A 15,508-nucleotide genomic window follows, 5' to 3' on the forward strand; every position below is an offset into this window, starting at 1 on the left:
CTCAGCTCACCCAGCCCACCCAGCCGGCTATCCTGGACAATGCCCCACATTCTGGTTTCAGCCACTGGAATAATTCTGGGTTTGGGATTCAAGTCTTTGCTGTGCTGAGTTCTGCATTAATTCCCCAACTGAACCTTCTGATTACTTATTATCACTACATTCTGGAACAAATACATACTCCTCACCCTAGTTTTATTATTAGCCAACATTCACTGGCTGCTCACTATTGAACCAAGCACTACACTAAATATTTACATGAATTATCTCTTTTAATCTTTGTAACTCTCTTTATTGTAGCCATTTTATAGGTGAGGAAACAGAGACTTAGCTAAGTAACTTGTCCAAGGTCACAAATCACAAAGTATTAGTCAGTACTTGAATCCAGGCAGCCCATGTATGCTTGAACGCCATACTATTAACTTGATCTACAGCTTCAGGTCCCAGCTGGTCCACTTACTACTGACCAACACACACACACACACACACACACACACACACACACACACTCACACACACAGCTATACCACCTGGTCTTGAGATAATTAAAGTAAAACTAAGAGTCCACTAATTCACCTCTCCACCTAACTCACAAGCATCCCCACTGTGGCCAAATATCCTAAGAGCTACTTTCTAGTCACAATGACCAAGAGAAGAGCAGATCTGAACTGAAGGATTTGGCACAGGATGTTGCCTTCTTATTCCTCTGTCCTTCAAACTCCAAAGCTGCTAGCAGAATTCCTGACTACCAAGGCTGGAGTGAAGGTAGAAAAAGGTTCATAGGAAACTTGGAGGGCCAGCCACTCCCAGAGTTCAGCTTCACATGTTAGCTACCCAACCGGCTACCTGCTCTCCACACAGGCCTCTGGTTTGCCATCTGAGTGGCTCTGTTTCACCGCTAGGGCAAGAGGCAAAGAGAAGAAAGGCCTCGGCAATAAGCACGCTTGGGTTCTAAGTACCTCTGTTTTTCTCATCTGTCAAACCAAAATAATCATATTTCTTCCAGAATGTGTTATGAAGATTAAATTAAGTAATGCATATGAAATGTTCATTACATAATAAGCACCCACCAATCGATAGTATCATTTTCCTACCTGTTCAGCCTGGGATGTGTTACCTGGCTTCACCATATATGTTCTGCCACCAATACTTCGACACCTAATGCAGATGGCAGCTCCCTCAATCTCTAGTGAGCTCAGTTCAGTTAAGTAGAACCAGCACTAACTGAACATTTTCTATATGCTAAACACTAATGACAGGTATTGAGGATGCAACAATGAATCAGGGGTTCACAACCATAAGGGAGATAGGAAAGGAACAGCTTGTTTCAATGCTACACAGTAAATGCAGTGATAGAGCATGTGCCTGGAGCAGAGTCAGATCATGGAAGGCTTTGGGGGCCAAGAGTTTGAGCTGAATTCTGAAGGCAGTAAGAAGCCATTGAAAGGCTTTTAGCAAAGCAGTTGAATGTATAGATTTCTGCTGTAGAAAGGAGCAATGTGGAGAAAGAGGTTAGGAGAGTATGAATAATCCAATTCAGAAATGGTGCTCAGGACAAGACAGTGCAACGGAGACAGAGAAAAAGGATGAATTTCAAGCATCAAGTGAACACCAAAGGCCTTGACACTGAACACTGTCCAGTCCCTCAATATTTGAAGATTGAGGGAGAGGGAGATGGAGAGAGGGAATACAAAGCCCTTTGTATCTACCACATTTTTAAAAGCAACTCTTTGGGGGCACCTGGGTGGCTCAGTTGGTTGAGCATCCAACTTCGGCTCAGGTTATGATCTCGTGGTTTGTGAGTTCAAGCCCCGCATCAGGCTTGGTGCTGAGAGTTCAGGGCCTGAAGCCTGCTTCAGATTCTGTGTCTCCCTCTCTCTCTGTCCCCTCCCCCTCTCCCTCTCTCTCCCTCTCTCTCTCTTTCTCTCTCTCCCAAAAAGTAAATAAGCATTAAAATATTATAAATAAGTAAATAAAAATAAAAAGAACTCTCTCTTGGTGCACTTATGACAATTTAATTTGCATTGTGGGCATCTACTGCTTGTTTATTTGATCAACCAACTAACATTCATCATCCACTTAAATGCCAGGCACTGCCTCAGGTACTTGGAGGGTTCCAGTGACAAGTCAGTTAAGAGAGAAGTATCAGCAAAGACCACCAAAGGGGAAAGACACAAGCACAGAGCCTGGGGAATGGTGAGTTTTGGCTGGCATGTGAGGCACAAAGAAGATTCAAGGGACCAGGCTTGAAACTCCAGCAGGATCAGCCTGTGCAGGACCTAAGCTAAGGAGTTTGAGCTCTGAGTGGTGGACACATGGAGCCACTGAAGGTTTTTAACAGGGGAGAGAGGGGTACAGGTGAGCTTCAACAGATCCTTCTCACAAAGATGAATCAAGAATATCTTGTCTCTTTTCTTGGAATCCCTGTGGACAAGAGCCTCATATTTTTCGTGTAGGCATCTTTCTCATGCCCAACATGGCAGCCATTATTTCAGAAGTGGTCCACTAATACATGTGAAGTGTGTTAACACTCACATATAGTCTTACGTAGTTAAAGAAAACACATGAGAAGCTGGTCAAGCTAAATAAATGTGAAGGCCCCTGACAAATCAAGGTCTCTCTAATGGTCCTCGGCCACACTAAGAGCATGGCCACAGGCCTTTCCATCCAGGAAAGAACAGCTCTGGGCAGGCATTCTGCAGAGTCTCCAGTCTCTCACTTCTCAGCAGCATGAAAACTGGCAGAGTTGAATGTCAGGAGCTAAGTACGAGGGTGTGGGGTACAGCCCTGGACCTGCCAGGGGGAGAGGAGCAGTACCCTGTGCTGAGTACTCACCATCTGTCAGCCACCATGCTGCATTTTTCACATGTACCCATGAACCTGAAGATGGGGTAACTGGCCAGTTTGGATTCCCCCACCAACTTACAACACCTCCTGCCTCATCTGCCCTTTGTCTCAAGACCTCCAGGTTCTAGAGCCTGCTCTCTTGCTATTGTTTGAGGGCTTGAGTTGATCCTCCCCCTTCATGGCAGGCTTATTCCCCACACCCCATTATAATGCCAGAACCCCTCCTGCCCTTCTCTACAAAGCATGAGAGAAATCCGAGGGATGGTGAAAACTTCAAGGTTGAGTGATCATTAAACAGCAAGACCACTGCAGGTAGTTTCCTGATTAACACCTAAGCATGGCTTTTTATTTTTTAAAGGAATTAACTGTATTTCTGCAGAGAACTCCTTCAGTTCCATAGCTATGTTGAATATTTACTACAACTAATGATCAACAGGGAAAGAAAAAAAAAAAAAAAAGACCTGCAGACATCAGGAAATCCAGAAATCCATTTGGCTTCAGCATATATGAGTTTTTCAGAAATAAATTTACCTTCTTGCACGGGTTTGATTCAAACGTAAAAGGAGTTCATATTATCTGAGTCCTCACTCTGTTCATGGAAAACCTCCATGGGGCAAGAAGGAATGCTCAGGATTCAAAACCCACTACAAATAATACCAAAGAAGATTTTCTGCACACAGATGATTAAGCGTTGGCTTAATATTTTCTTGATTAAGCGAGAATACCAAAATAAACTTCTGAGATAATTACTTTTAAAATAGTCTACCATAAAGTTTCCATTCAGCTTCTTGTCTGGGTGCCCCTTGTTGGATCTCAGACCCCCCCCACGGCACAAGCCTACCTGTTGGGCTGCCTCATGGAAGAGCTCCTGCACTTGAGACATCTGGGCTGTTCTCCTGGAAATGGGGTCCTGGTGGTCTGGGTGGGGAGACCCCTCTGGAAGGTAAACACCATCTTTGGTCAGGCTGGCTCTTCTTCCCTCCATCCGTAGGATCCATCCTTCCTGCATACACCACACACCGCCCTGACCAAGGAAGGGACCTTGTTCTACCTCATCTGGAAACACCCCTTTCCTCTCTTTGGTACCCAAATCTATTCCACACATCTTTCAGAACCTCCCTGTGCTCACACCTTGCTGTCCTGGAGCCACACTTGCCCCCAGAGCTTTCTTCCCTGAGCTCCTTCAGTATGGGGGTCAGAGCCAGCTGCCAATTTACCCAGCCCCAGAGGACACAGTCTGACACTCCCCTCTCATCCTTGTGAACCCCTCTGTCCACAGCAAAGGCAGCACTGGCTCCCTAGAACTGGTTGCAGGTAGTGAGTGAATACAGATTGGTCCATGGGCGGAGGGAGACAGAGGAGTTTAGGTGGTTCTTTGAAGGTCCCCTCTGGAGCAGGGCCAGAAAGGGTAGGGGAGTGGAGACAGCAGGTAAGCAAAAGAGGACTGAGCATCATTATAAGAGCTTGGTTCTCTTCAGACGGGCAGTCTTCCCCTTGGTACCGGAACCAGCTTTCCCTGGAGCAGGGACTTTGCGCCCTGCCTGTTCGCCCCCTTTCCCTAGCACGGGGATGGGACAGAGACAGGGCTCACGACATTTTGGAAGGAGAAAAGGGAGAATGAGAGGGGGGTATGGGGGCAGAGTTTGTCATGTGAGAAGAACACGATCAATGACATCAGCCAGAGAAGGCGAGAAGGGAAAGCGCCCCGAGTATTCCAAGAAAAGAGCTGGGAGCTGGGGGCCGGGAGACTGCGAGGATTTGGCGGGCTGCGGAGACGAGCTGGGTGTGAGGGAGACCCCAGAAAGGTCCCCTCGGCTCTCGGCCCCGCTGCCAACGCACAGCCAGGCGAGTCTGGAGCGAGGCGCGCTGGGCCTGGCTTGACCCCCGCCGCTCGGGCCCTCGGTCTGCGGAAAAGGACCCGCAGGTTTCCGGAGAGACGCTCCGGGGTCCGCAGCCCTGGCTCCCGCGCGTCTGTCAGCATCCCCACTTCTGCGAATCCCAGATGGAGCAGCCCACACCCGCCTCTCGATCCTGGGGAGAACCCACCATTCCTCTCCTGGGCGCGGGGCAGGCACGCGCGCGTCCGAGTGTCCGCGTGCAAACGCTCAGGTGCACACGTGCGTCCCGTGACTCGGGGGCGGGACGGGGATTACCTGAGCAGGTGGCAACGCCGGGTTCCCTTACTACCGGACAGAGCTCCTCCGGGGAGAGGAGTCGTCCCCGAGACCACCCTGTGCACTCCCCACCCACCAGCCCCGTCCACCCTCACCTGCCGCAGGGTCAGCGAGCTCTAGCGCGGGGCCCGCCTTGTCCCCGCTCCCCTAGCCCCCGCCACGTGGCTGACCAGGTGTGCTCTGCGCGGGTCCCCCTGTCCAGCTGGAGAGGCGGGTCTAGTCCGGGCTCGGCCACCCCAGCCACGCCTTCATTCGGGAACCTAGGTGCCAGGTGGAGAGGGAGGGGCTGCTGAGATTTCCCCTCCCCAAGGGTGGGGCCCGCACACCTAGCGCCTCCCAGGAGGGCTCCGCTCTACGCGACAGAGTTGCCAGGCCTGGGAGGAGGGGACGGGAATCTGGAGCCCCGGCCGAATTACCGGGAGGGGAAGTGTGGACTCCGCTAGCTCTCAGACGTGACTGGACCAGCCACTGCCGCTGCAGCCCTCGGCCAATTCAGTGCCACCAGCTGAGGTGGCCAGCCCTGGGAAATAGGACGCGGCGCGATCCTACTCACTGCAGTTCTGAGAAATTGTCCAACCTTGCACACCAGAGTGAGAAAGGGCGGGGAGCCCGAGGGCCTACAACTCCCACACTGGCCCCGTGGCCCCCCTGGGCGGGTGCAGAAGCCTCTGGGCAGGAGAGGAGACTGCGCTCCAGAGGTCCCCCCGTGCGGCTGGCTACCCCACCAGCTGACCGTCAACTCGAAGGAAGTGCAACTCTTTTGCCCTTCACCACCTTCAGCAAGACTGAGAACCGACTTCCCCAGGGAGTGAAATAAGATTTCCAGGACTCCAGCTTGCAGGGGAGGGGGGGGGGGGGGACTGAATTAACATACAGAGGATTTAATTATCTCCATTTCCAATCTGGCATATTTCCTAATCCTTAAATAACTTGCTAGGCTTCCATGTGGGCTTCTGAAAACAGGAGGGCAGCTGGGAGTACTTCCCACGCCCACATGAGCCTTTGTGTGAAAATCCCTAAAAATAGAGGTTGTTCTTTTAAAAACAAAAGGGAAGGCAAAACCATGGGAACACTGACAAGAGTCCCAACATCTCCTGCTCCAGTAAAGGCTTTTTTGGTATGGAAAGATACATAGCATAAAGTGTGCCGTTTTGATCATTTTTAAATGTACAATTCAGTGGCATTAATTACATTCACTATGTTGTGCAACCATCACTGCTCTTTTTTCATCACCCCAAACAGAAACTCTGCACCCATTAAGCAATAATTCTCCATCTCCCCCTTCCTCAGCCCATGGTCACCTCTAATCTACTTTTTGTCTCTATGAATTTGCTTCTTCAAGGTATTTCACATAAGCAGAATCAGACAATATTTGCCCTTCTGTGTCTGGCTTATTTCAGTTAGCATGTCCTCAAGGTTCATTCATGTTGTAGCGTGTGGTGGAACTTCATTCCCAGCAAAGAAGTTTTTAATTACCCATCTCTGCAAGAGGAAAGACTCCCAGAATAAATTACACATTAGCCGTCTGTAAACAATGGATAGATATGTGGGCAGGAAACACTGTCGTTTTATTGGAATTGACTGTATATCCGTATACTACATCTACATGGCCAGTAGACTCATTTTTATTATTCAGTTTGGGGTCACACATGACACTTTTATTTTTTGCCTTAAAAATAAAAGGTTCTGATGAGCCTCCCTCTAAGTGTCTGTGTGAATTTTGAACAATACACATTCACTTCCATTTCAGCCTGAGCTAAAAACATTAGAAAAGGAAATCCACACTGCTGTTCATAACCACCTTTTTTGTTACTCATTACTTTCTAAATGAGAAGTTCCCTTCAAAGCTTATAAACATCTTCAAACCCAAGAACAAATGTTTGTTTATTTTCCTTATGTTAAAGCAAGAGAAACCTACCCATCTTGCTTAATGTAGATTTATCTTATAACAATGATATATTTTTTTAAAAACCCACATTTGCTATATTTAAAAACACTACCCTTGTATATCCTTTGAATAGAACAATTCCATTTTTAACATACTACCCTATCTGACCTAGTATAAGGATGTTAACTGCATCATTAATCTGTAATAGTTAAAAAAAATTAAAAGCAAAATATCCATTAACAGAAGATTATTAAATAAGTTATGGTACAGCCATGCTCTGGCAACCAGTATTGGAAAGAATTAGGTGTTTTTATATGTACTAACATGGAACTCTTCATCACATAATAAGTAAAAACACCGAGTTGCAGAATAATGTGTAATTATTTTTTATAATGCAATGTATACATATATGTAGTTTGTATGGAAAAACACATCAATCTGTTAATAGTGATTATCTCTAAGGAGTGGGATTGAGATAGTGGGAGAGGAAATCTACTCTGGTGTACAAATTCTGGATTTTTAATGTTTTTTTTTTTATGATCAGCACATTACTTTTGGAGTCTAAAAACTAAATAAGAAAATTAGAAGACAATGTGGGGCAGATTGTATTTTCTGAAGATGGTTACACTAACGTATCCCATCTCTTATGGTCTTCTTGCAATATGACATTAATGTTCCTTCAAAAAGAGATGGGTCTATGTTCCCTATGCTTGAGCCTGAACAGACCTTTGTGAGTGCCTTAACCAACGGTAGGAATGGAAGAAATGACACTGCTTGACTTCCTAGGATAGAATATAAAAGCAGTAGGCAGTCCATCTGGCTTCCTTGCTCTCAGATCACTTGTGCTTGGAATTCAGCCACCATGTTGTGAGGAAGCCTGGGCCACATGCGGAGGACACAAGTGGGTGTTCCCACCTATAGCCAGCATCGACTGCCAGACATGTGAGATAAGCCTTCAAATGATTCCAGTCCCCAGCTTTAAGTTCTTCCAGCTGAGGCCCCAGACATTATAGTAAGGACAAGCTGTCTTGACTGTGCTGTGTGAATTCTTGACCACAGAAACCACGAGACACAATAAATTGTTGCTGTTTTAAGCCACAAAGTTGTGGGGGTACTTTGTTATTCAGCAATAGATAGTGAATACATAATGCATCCAGCCAAGGTAAAAAAAAAGGGGGGGATTTTTATTCATTTCATTGTTTGGACTTACTAGTATTGCAGCCCTGTTAAATAAAAAAAGTCATAATATTGTTTTTAAACTCACTTGTTTTCCACTCAGTAACAACTCCAGTTCAAGTTGAAGTTTGTAACATTGAAGTTGTAGTTCTGTGGGCCTTACCCCCACTTAGCCGCTGACGAAAGCTCCTTCACCTCTTTCCCTTCCAGTGATTGGTGCTAAGAATTGCCCTCTGTGCGAAGGCAGAAGAAATCATGTCTTGAGAAATGACCTCATTGGTCATAAAGTCTGAACTCTGAGGAAAGATCAGAGCTTGGAGACATTCAACCAAAACAGAAATGTAAAAACAGGTTGAAAACATTAAATCATGATGTAAATATGTATATATACAAAATTACCTCACAGCCTAGGCGCTGGAACCAGAGTCAGAAGGGTCACAAGAGGTGGGTCAGCTAGTCCTCTCCCTAGGCTGGACTTTACAGTCACCTGGGGGTGGTTTTACCCAGGTCTGGGGTGGAGTCTGGGCATCAGTATTTTCTCTTAATTTCTCAGGTGATTCTAAGATGCAGTCAAGGTTGAAACCCATGGAATTTCTAGCCCAGTAATTTTGGGGGCAGTTTTTGCCTCTCTCTTAAAATACTTAAGGGATAGAATATACCCTATCCACAGTGGTGTCTTACTCCAGTTATAACTTTCAATGACAAAGAGAAGTTGTGAAATATATTACTCAGGGAGCACAAGTAATTTACTATCCATCTCTTTCTTTGTAGCTGGTCATTGTGATACACCTCCCTAGGACATGCCTATTTAAAAAAAAAAAAAATCACAAGACTTCTGTACACATTCAGAAAAGTTTGCTGGCTTTGAGGGTGGAGTTGGGATTTGAACGTACATCTGGTTCCAGTATTAGGCTCTCTCCTGTACACAAAACGGCCTCTCTAATCCAGGTGAAGAGATAAGACAGAAAAAGGTTGAGATGTGTTCCCAGAAGTCCCAGAGGCAAGAAGGACATTTGTTTGAAGGGCCGGCAGGCATTACTGGGAGTTGGAAGGGGCGACTCGAGAGCTGCAAACCGGACATAAATACAAACCCCTCACACAGGCTGAGATCTCCTAGTTCCCAGAGAGGTGGGGGCAAGACCCCAGGAAGAAGAGTTTTGCTTTGCCTGTCTGGGGTAGGGCTGAGTGGAGAGGGAGGGGCTGCCACTTCCCTGCTGTCAGGTGTCTCCAGCTCCTGTTGAGATCCTGTTTCTCCTCCAGGATCTATACTGTTTGTTGATTCTGGGAGTTTGCCCTCTGACAGGAGGAAGTCATTCTCCCTCTAGCAGCCACGTGGCATCTAGTTTGAGCCAGGACCTATTGGGACCAGAGAACACAGGAGATGCAGAGAGAAGCCTAATGAACCGGGTCCAGTTCATGAATGACAGTGGCAGCCCTAATGGACCGTGACAACAACACAATTAGCCTTCAGCACTTGCTTACATACCCGATATGGAAGACCCATGGACAGATGAGAGAAGTCAGACCTGCATTTGGGTCCCAGTTCTTTCTTTCCACCATGCTCTTTCATGTGTCTGAGCCTTCATTTCTCATTTACAACATGGAGTTAATGATAAAGCCTGCCAAGCCTACGTGACAGAGTTGTTATGAACATTCCAGAATTTTGATGAGGACTGAAATCCAGCTGTTTTCCAAATACACCATCTTTCCTCTCATTTTGAAACTCACAGGGGCAGTTTCATGGTCCCACTGCTGCTATCCACCGGACCTCAAACTCCCAGGCAGTGCTTCTTCTGTTGCACCCATGAGCTCTTTGCACCCTCAGATGTGACTCACAGGGCCTGGCTGCTCTCTTTCAACCATATTCACCAGGTATCTGTTCCTCCCCAGGCACTGAGCCCAACACTGGCACACGATGAGGGACATGATGGCTCTGGACAGGCAGGAAATCAGATTCTCACACTAATAATCAGATCATGACAAATAGCCATCTATGCTGAAAGCAACTGTATGGAGGGCAAGGAGTCTGTGGTTGGGTGGGGACGTGCAGAGGGGGAGGGTAGTTATGACCTAATGGAGATCAGGATAAGCTCTTCTGAGGAAGTGATGCTGGGGCTGAAATCAGGGTGGGGAGTTAATAGGTAGAGTGTAGAGAAAACAGTCTTTGTGGCAGAAGGGGCATGACCGAGTGTGAGAATCTGAGAGCAATTCGGAAGTGGAAGAGCAGAGGGCGAACTCACTGTGGGGAAGGCTGGGGCTGTAGGCAGTGGCGGTCACCAGGGCCAAGGCAAGGTGCTTAGTGTTTATTAAATAGCAACTGAGAAGCTTCTGAAGCTTCTGCATGGTTGTTACCTGTAGAAAGGACTGGAGGCCATCAAGAGATAATGGGTAGAAACTTGTAGGAGCCCAAGCAAGACTTGAAGGTGGCTTGGCCTGTGGTTATGATAAAGGGATGAAGGGTTCCAAGGGATTCGAGAAAGTCACAAGACCTGCCTACCATGAGTTGTCAATCTGATTGATCTGATCATAGAATATTTACTGAGTCACACCCAGCAGTAGGCATGTCCTCACATGTGGACATGGCCTTTGTTTGTTGGCTTCTTCCTTTTATTCCCATGCTACTGAGCAGGGGAAAGTGCTGGGACCATTTGTTCATTTATGGAATCCTAGCCTCCTGTTCTTCACTTGTTGTCATATATAGAGAAGCTCTCATTTCTCTGCAGCCAGAGAGTAGTAAGGAGCCTAGGGGGAAGTAAATGGCCCTAGAGACATGTAGTCCTAGAGACATGTAGTCCTGGCCACATCTTCTAGCCCATTTCTACACTAGGGTTTGGGAAACAGGTCCAACACATCAGATGCCATGTTTCTCACTAGCCACTGATGCTCGCATGTGTCTCCAGTGGGAATCTTGTTTAGAAGTTTGTGGCTGAGCGTAGACATCCAGTATTCTCAGGCTCCTTGATCACAGCATCATCTTAGTACCATAAAAACTCCACCATCAGGGGTGCCTGGGTGGCTCAGTCGGTTAATCATCCGACTTCAGCTCAGGTCATGATCTCGCAGTCCATGAGTTCGAGCCCCGTGTCAGGCTCTGTGCCGACAGCTCAGAGCCTGGAGCCTTTTCCAGATTCTGTGTCTCCCTCTCTCTCTGCCCCTCCCCTGCTCCCACTCTCTCTCAAAAATAAACATTAAAAAAAAAAAAAAAAGGCACCACCATCATTTCTAATACCTTCACTGTTTGTGCCTTTTACCACATTTAAAACTCTTCATTCATTCATTCCTGCTTATGGGTAAGGCACTGTTCTATACTGTGAACAAAACACCACCAAGAATCTTTTCCTGATGAGCAATTAATTTTGAATTTTTCTGAAATATTACTAAAAACACTTAAGGTAAATAAATCTAACTTGCATGAAAGGCCAAACATCATATACCATCAAGCAGCTGTTCCCGTTTGGTGTATACTCACTATGGCACACACCATATAGTCACTAAGGAGGAAAACAAAGGAGATAGCAATAACTGGAGAGAAATGGTGAAAAATAAATGTAAGAGAAAAAGGTGAATGAGCAGGCCAGGCCCACCACACAGACCTGTGTCCCTTCCTCCTGCCTGGTGAAGCTGGCTGCAAAATTCCAACCTTACTATTTATTGGCTTTTTGCCCCATGGGCAGTCAGGTTCTTGTTCCTGATTAACCAATAGCTTGGAATGGAGTAGTTCAAGATGTTCTTACTTTTGTAGGATATTTTTGCCTCTTTTTCACCCTGCAAGCTTACTTTTAAAAATTCACTGCAATATACATCATTCTCAAAAACATTGCATCCCTTCCAGGGTCTCTGAAAATGGAATCTCTTCCACCCACCTCACTAACTAGCTTTTCCTTGCCAGTCAATAAAATCCAGACAAACCCACTCATACCTCCCAATTTTTTGAAAGAGGATATTGTCATCAAGTCAGGAATTTATCACATGCTCTGCTTTATAAGAAATGAAGCTTCCAACACTTGTCCAATTCTGCTCTAGCTCCCCTTTGTGCCACTTCTAAAATATGAACTAGGAAATGTTTAGTGCTTTATAGTTTACAAATCATCTCAAATGACTTGATATTGACAGCAATTCCGAAAGAACTTTTATTATCTCCTTACAGATAAAACATCGAGGCTCAGGAAGGTAAGTGACATGAACAATGTTACACAGACAGACCAAGGGAGAACCACCACTTGTCTCTTTCTCTCTTGCTCATTCTGCTTCTTAACCTGCCCATGCAGCTTGTAGAATCTCATGACCCTACACCCCTGCAGTCTCACAATACTCAAGAAGATCACATAAAGGTCATTTAAAGCTGTCCCTTGCAACACTGGTTATGCCACCTCTGAGCACCACCATCTGCTCTCAGATCGTGAGGGCCAACTCAGCAAACTGCACAGCACAACTTCTCTCAGTGCATGTTGCCAGCGAAGCCGAGAGTGGTTCTGAATGTGTTTGCTCAGTTGTATCCTCTTTCTGCCATTTCATTTTGTGCTCTAGCAATCAGTCTTAACTCTCATTATCAACACGACAACAGTTGTGGGACAGTGCTGGAATTCCCATAAAGAAACAAAGGAAAACTGTTATTCAGGAGGTTTAAGGGTAAATTTCATAGTGGTCCAAACACCTTGAAGGAAACAGTCAAGGAAAGGAGAATGTAAGATAATTAGGGGTTAGTGGAAGTTATTTGACTTAAAGAGCATCATAAACATAATCATAGCTGGGAGTACTGACTCATGGGTGACTCAAATGATTTAAACTAGTGTTAATACCACTCCATGAAGACTGTGCTCGAATGACTAATTAGCACCGGTTCAGTTAGCTCTCCTATTTCCAGGAAAGCATCCTCCAGCATCCATTTCCAACTCCCCACTAAGATATAGGTACCCCTCAGGTTCACGAATCCCTAGAGCACATTCATTTCCCACTCCTGTAACAGGTACATTCCTTCTGAACAAAGGCTAGTCTCATTTCCACAGTCCAGGTTTGAATTTTATCCGTGAGTTTGGTATTTTAATTAGGCAATATTTTTAACGTTATTTCCACTTTATTTGGCCTGTATATATTTTCTATCTTCTGCAACCAATTTATTAAAATTATGTTCTCTAGAAAACTGTCCTAAAGAAATCTACTACTTACCCATTTGATGAGGCCTGAGGTATTTAGCTACACAGCACAGCATCCAATACATCTTATGCTTTAATAATCTAATGTACAGTACCACACCCTGCAACTACCACCACCTCAAAAACCTCTCAGATGCCCAAATAAAGATGTTAATAGACTTAACCATTTAGGCGCATCTAGCACAATGCTTGTTCCTTAGCAGGCGATGGATCCTGAATATTAGGCCCCAGCAAGTAAGAATTCAAATCATTAGAAACATAAGTACCATCACAGGTAATAATACATTTGTTTGGCTCCCTTGGCCACCTTAACACAAGCATGAATTTCAGAATCTTACTATGAACGGGAGCAGCTAGGGAAAATTAAGTTATGATTTTAAGAGTTCACCTGAATGCGTAAATATGCAAAAACTCAAAATGTTCTCCATTTTTCCATTCAGGTCCATTTCTAAACTTGGGTTTTTCCAGTAGTTTGAAAATCACTTTGAAAATGGTCCTTCTCATTTATAGTATCACATTTCACATCCTAGCTCTTACACATATGCAACATCTGCATGGGTGTGTGCATGATGTTTTACTATAAATGTCCTTTTAAAGACATTTGAAAATGACAAGAGGAACTAAAATTTTACCTTCAGTGCACTTAAACTCTTCTGCTCCATTGACTATAAGCCATCAAATGGATATAGTTTATCCTAATACCTTTTCAGGCTGGGGGTGGGAGGGAGAGACAGGACAGCCAGCAGTCTGCAAAAAAGTAAACTTCTATCCAAACATAATCATGGAAATCTTCATACTCCTTTTGTGCATGACAAATTGTCAAGTAAGACTCTATGATAACATTAATTCAAGTGACTTCAATTTCATTTTTTCTTGTAATCTTCAGAAGGTAGAAGTGTCATGTAGAGTATATATCTCCCCACCCCTCTACCTACCATTTCTAACCATTCAAGAAAAACTGAGATCTAGGAAATGGATTAATAGACTATCAGTGGTATTATTATGTATGGTTACTTAAAGCACCATGCTAATAAAGCCAGGGTCCTAGGATTAATCTCTGCAAAGGCCATTAGTTTATATTGTTCCAAGGACCTGGACTGCACTCCTAACTGCAGACAGCTTTCTTACAATGTGTTACAAGACAGGGGACTGGCAAGGTGGTAAATGGATAAAAACAAAACTATCTTCACTAATAGGGGGTAAAAACCCACATATGATGGGTTTACAGACTCTTACCCATAAAGAAAAAACAACAACACATAATTTTTAAACCTATGTTAAACATATTTCAAGTCTACAATATTGGACAGTAACATTTGACTCCTAAATTTTAGAACTGCCTACACATTCTACACAAAAGTAAAGTTCCTGCTGATGGTTACTCAATTTGTACAAAAACTGTGAATTCCATACAGACATCCTTCTCTTTTTAATATTAATCTATGCACCAGTTTTTAAATATTTACCATTAGTTATTTGGTTCAGAATATTGTGAAAAAGTCAGCTAGGAAATTATTCATAAAACTGTATTCTGTATTTTTTTTTTTATTTTTCAAACAGCAAGTGTCCACATTTAAAATGCAGAATTTGCAAATATAAATTAGTCTAATAATTCAATTAAAAATAAAACAAAACAGCTTCCTTTAGTATCACAATACATAAAATGGTATTATAAACTCCAAGTGGCAAGGTTAACTACATGACAACAATGCCAGAAGCTGTGAAACTCATTAAACCACTTAATGAATAGGTCAGTTTAAAGAACATTTCTATGTTCCATGACTATGCATGAAACAAGCTTTCATTGTATTATAAAGGCTCAGCAATTCATTCATGGCATAATACGGGGTCAAGCAAGATTTTATTTTTACAATGACAATTAAAAAATGCATTTAAACAAACAGAAGTCCTCCCAATTGTTTGAAAACAATTCTCTTTGGAGGGTAAAATATATTTTAAAACACACTGACTTACCAAATTTCAATTGTCAGGCTGCTGACTACTGAGCAAAAATTTGTATTTAAAAATATCACAAATATCTTTAACAGTGAAAATTTCAATGTGGTAAGTTTCATTGCAAAGTAATTTTCACCTGAGTAGATTTTGAAATTTAGTGCTCATATATTTGGGGGGAGGTGGGGAAGGAAAGACCCACTTGTCCAAGATACTAAGTTTATAGTGGATTCCTTCACATAGATAGCCCAGAGGGTTGAAGAAACATCTGCTGTGACCTTCCCAGGACACATGATGCCCCTTTCTCCTGGAAATTTGTT

General features: G+C 44.3%; 1 protein-coding gene across 8 annotated transcripts in view; it reads right to left on the minus strand.

Moving 5' to 3' along the window:
* Positions 1-5,807, minus strand: part of SLC12A8 (solute carrier family 12 member 8) — a 139,338-nt gene extending 133,531 nt beyond the window's left edge. For 2 of the 8 annotated variants that reach the window (XM_053220969.1, XM_053220967.1), the window contains exons 1-2: positions 5,189-5,803; positions 3,686-3,780 (exon numbers count right to left, since the gene is read on the minus strand). In XM_053220969.1, the coding sequence (XP_053076944.1) occupies positions 3,686-3,727 (42 nt within the window). In that variant the 5' untranslated portion in view covers positions 3,728-3,780; positions 5,189-5,803. Of the gene's footprint in view, positions 1-3,685; positions 3,781-4,890; positions 5,079-5,113 lie in introns of those variants that run through there. The other 6 variants (XM_053220970.1, XM_053220971.1, XM_053220965.1 and 3 more) reach the window with 6 other exon arrangements.
* Between the last annotated feature and the right edge of the window lie 9,701 nt (positions 5,808-15,508).

Source organism: Acinonyx jubatus, chromosome C2, assembly GCF_027475565.1.
Source record: "Acinonyx jubatus isolate Ajub_Pintada_27869175 chromosome C2, VMU_Ajub_asm_v1.0, whole genome shotgun sequence".
NCBI classification, from domain to species: Eukaryota; Metazoa; Chordata; class Mammalia; order Carnivora; family Felidae; genus Acinonyx; species Acinonyx jubatus.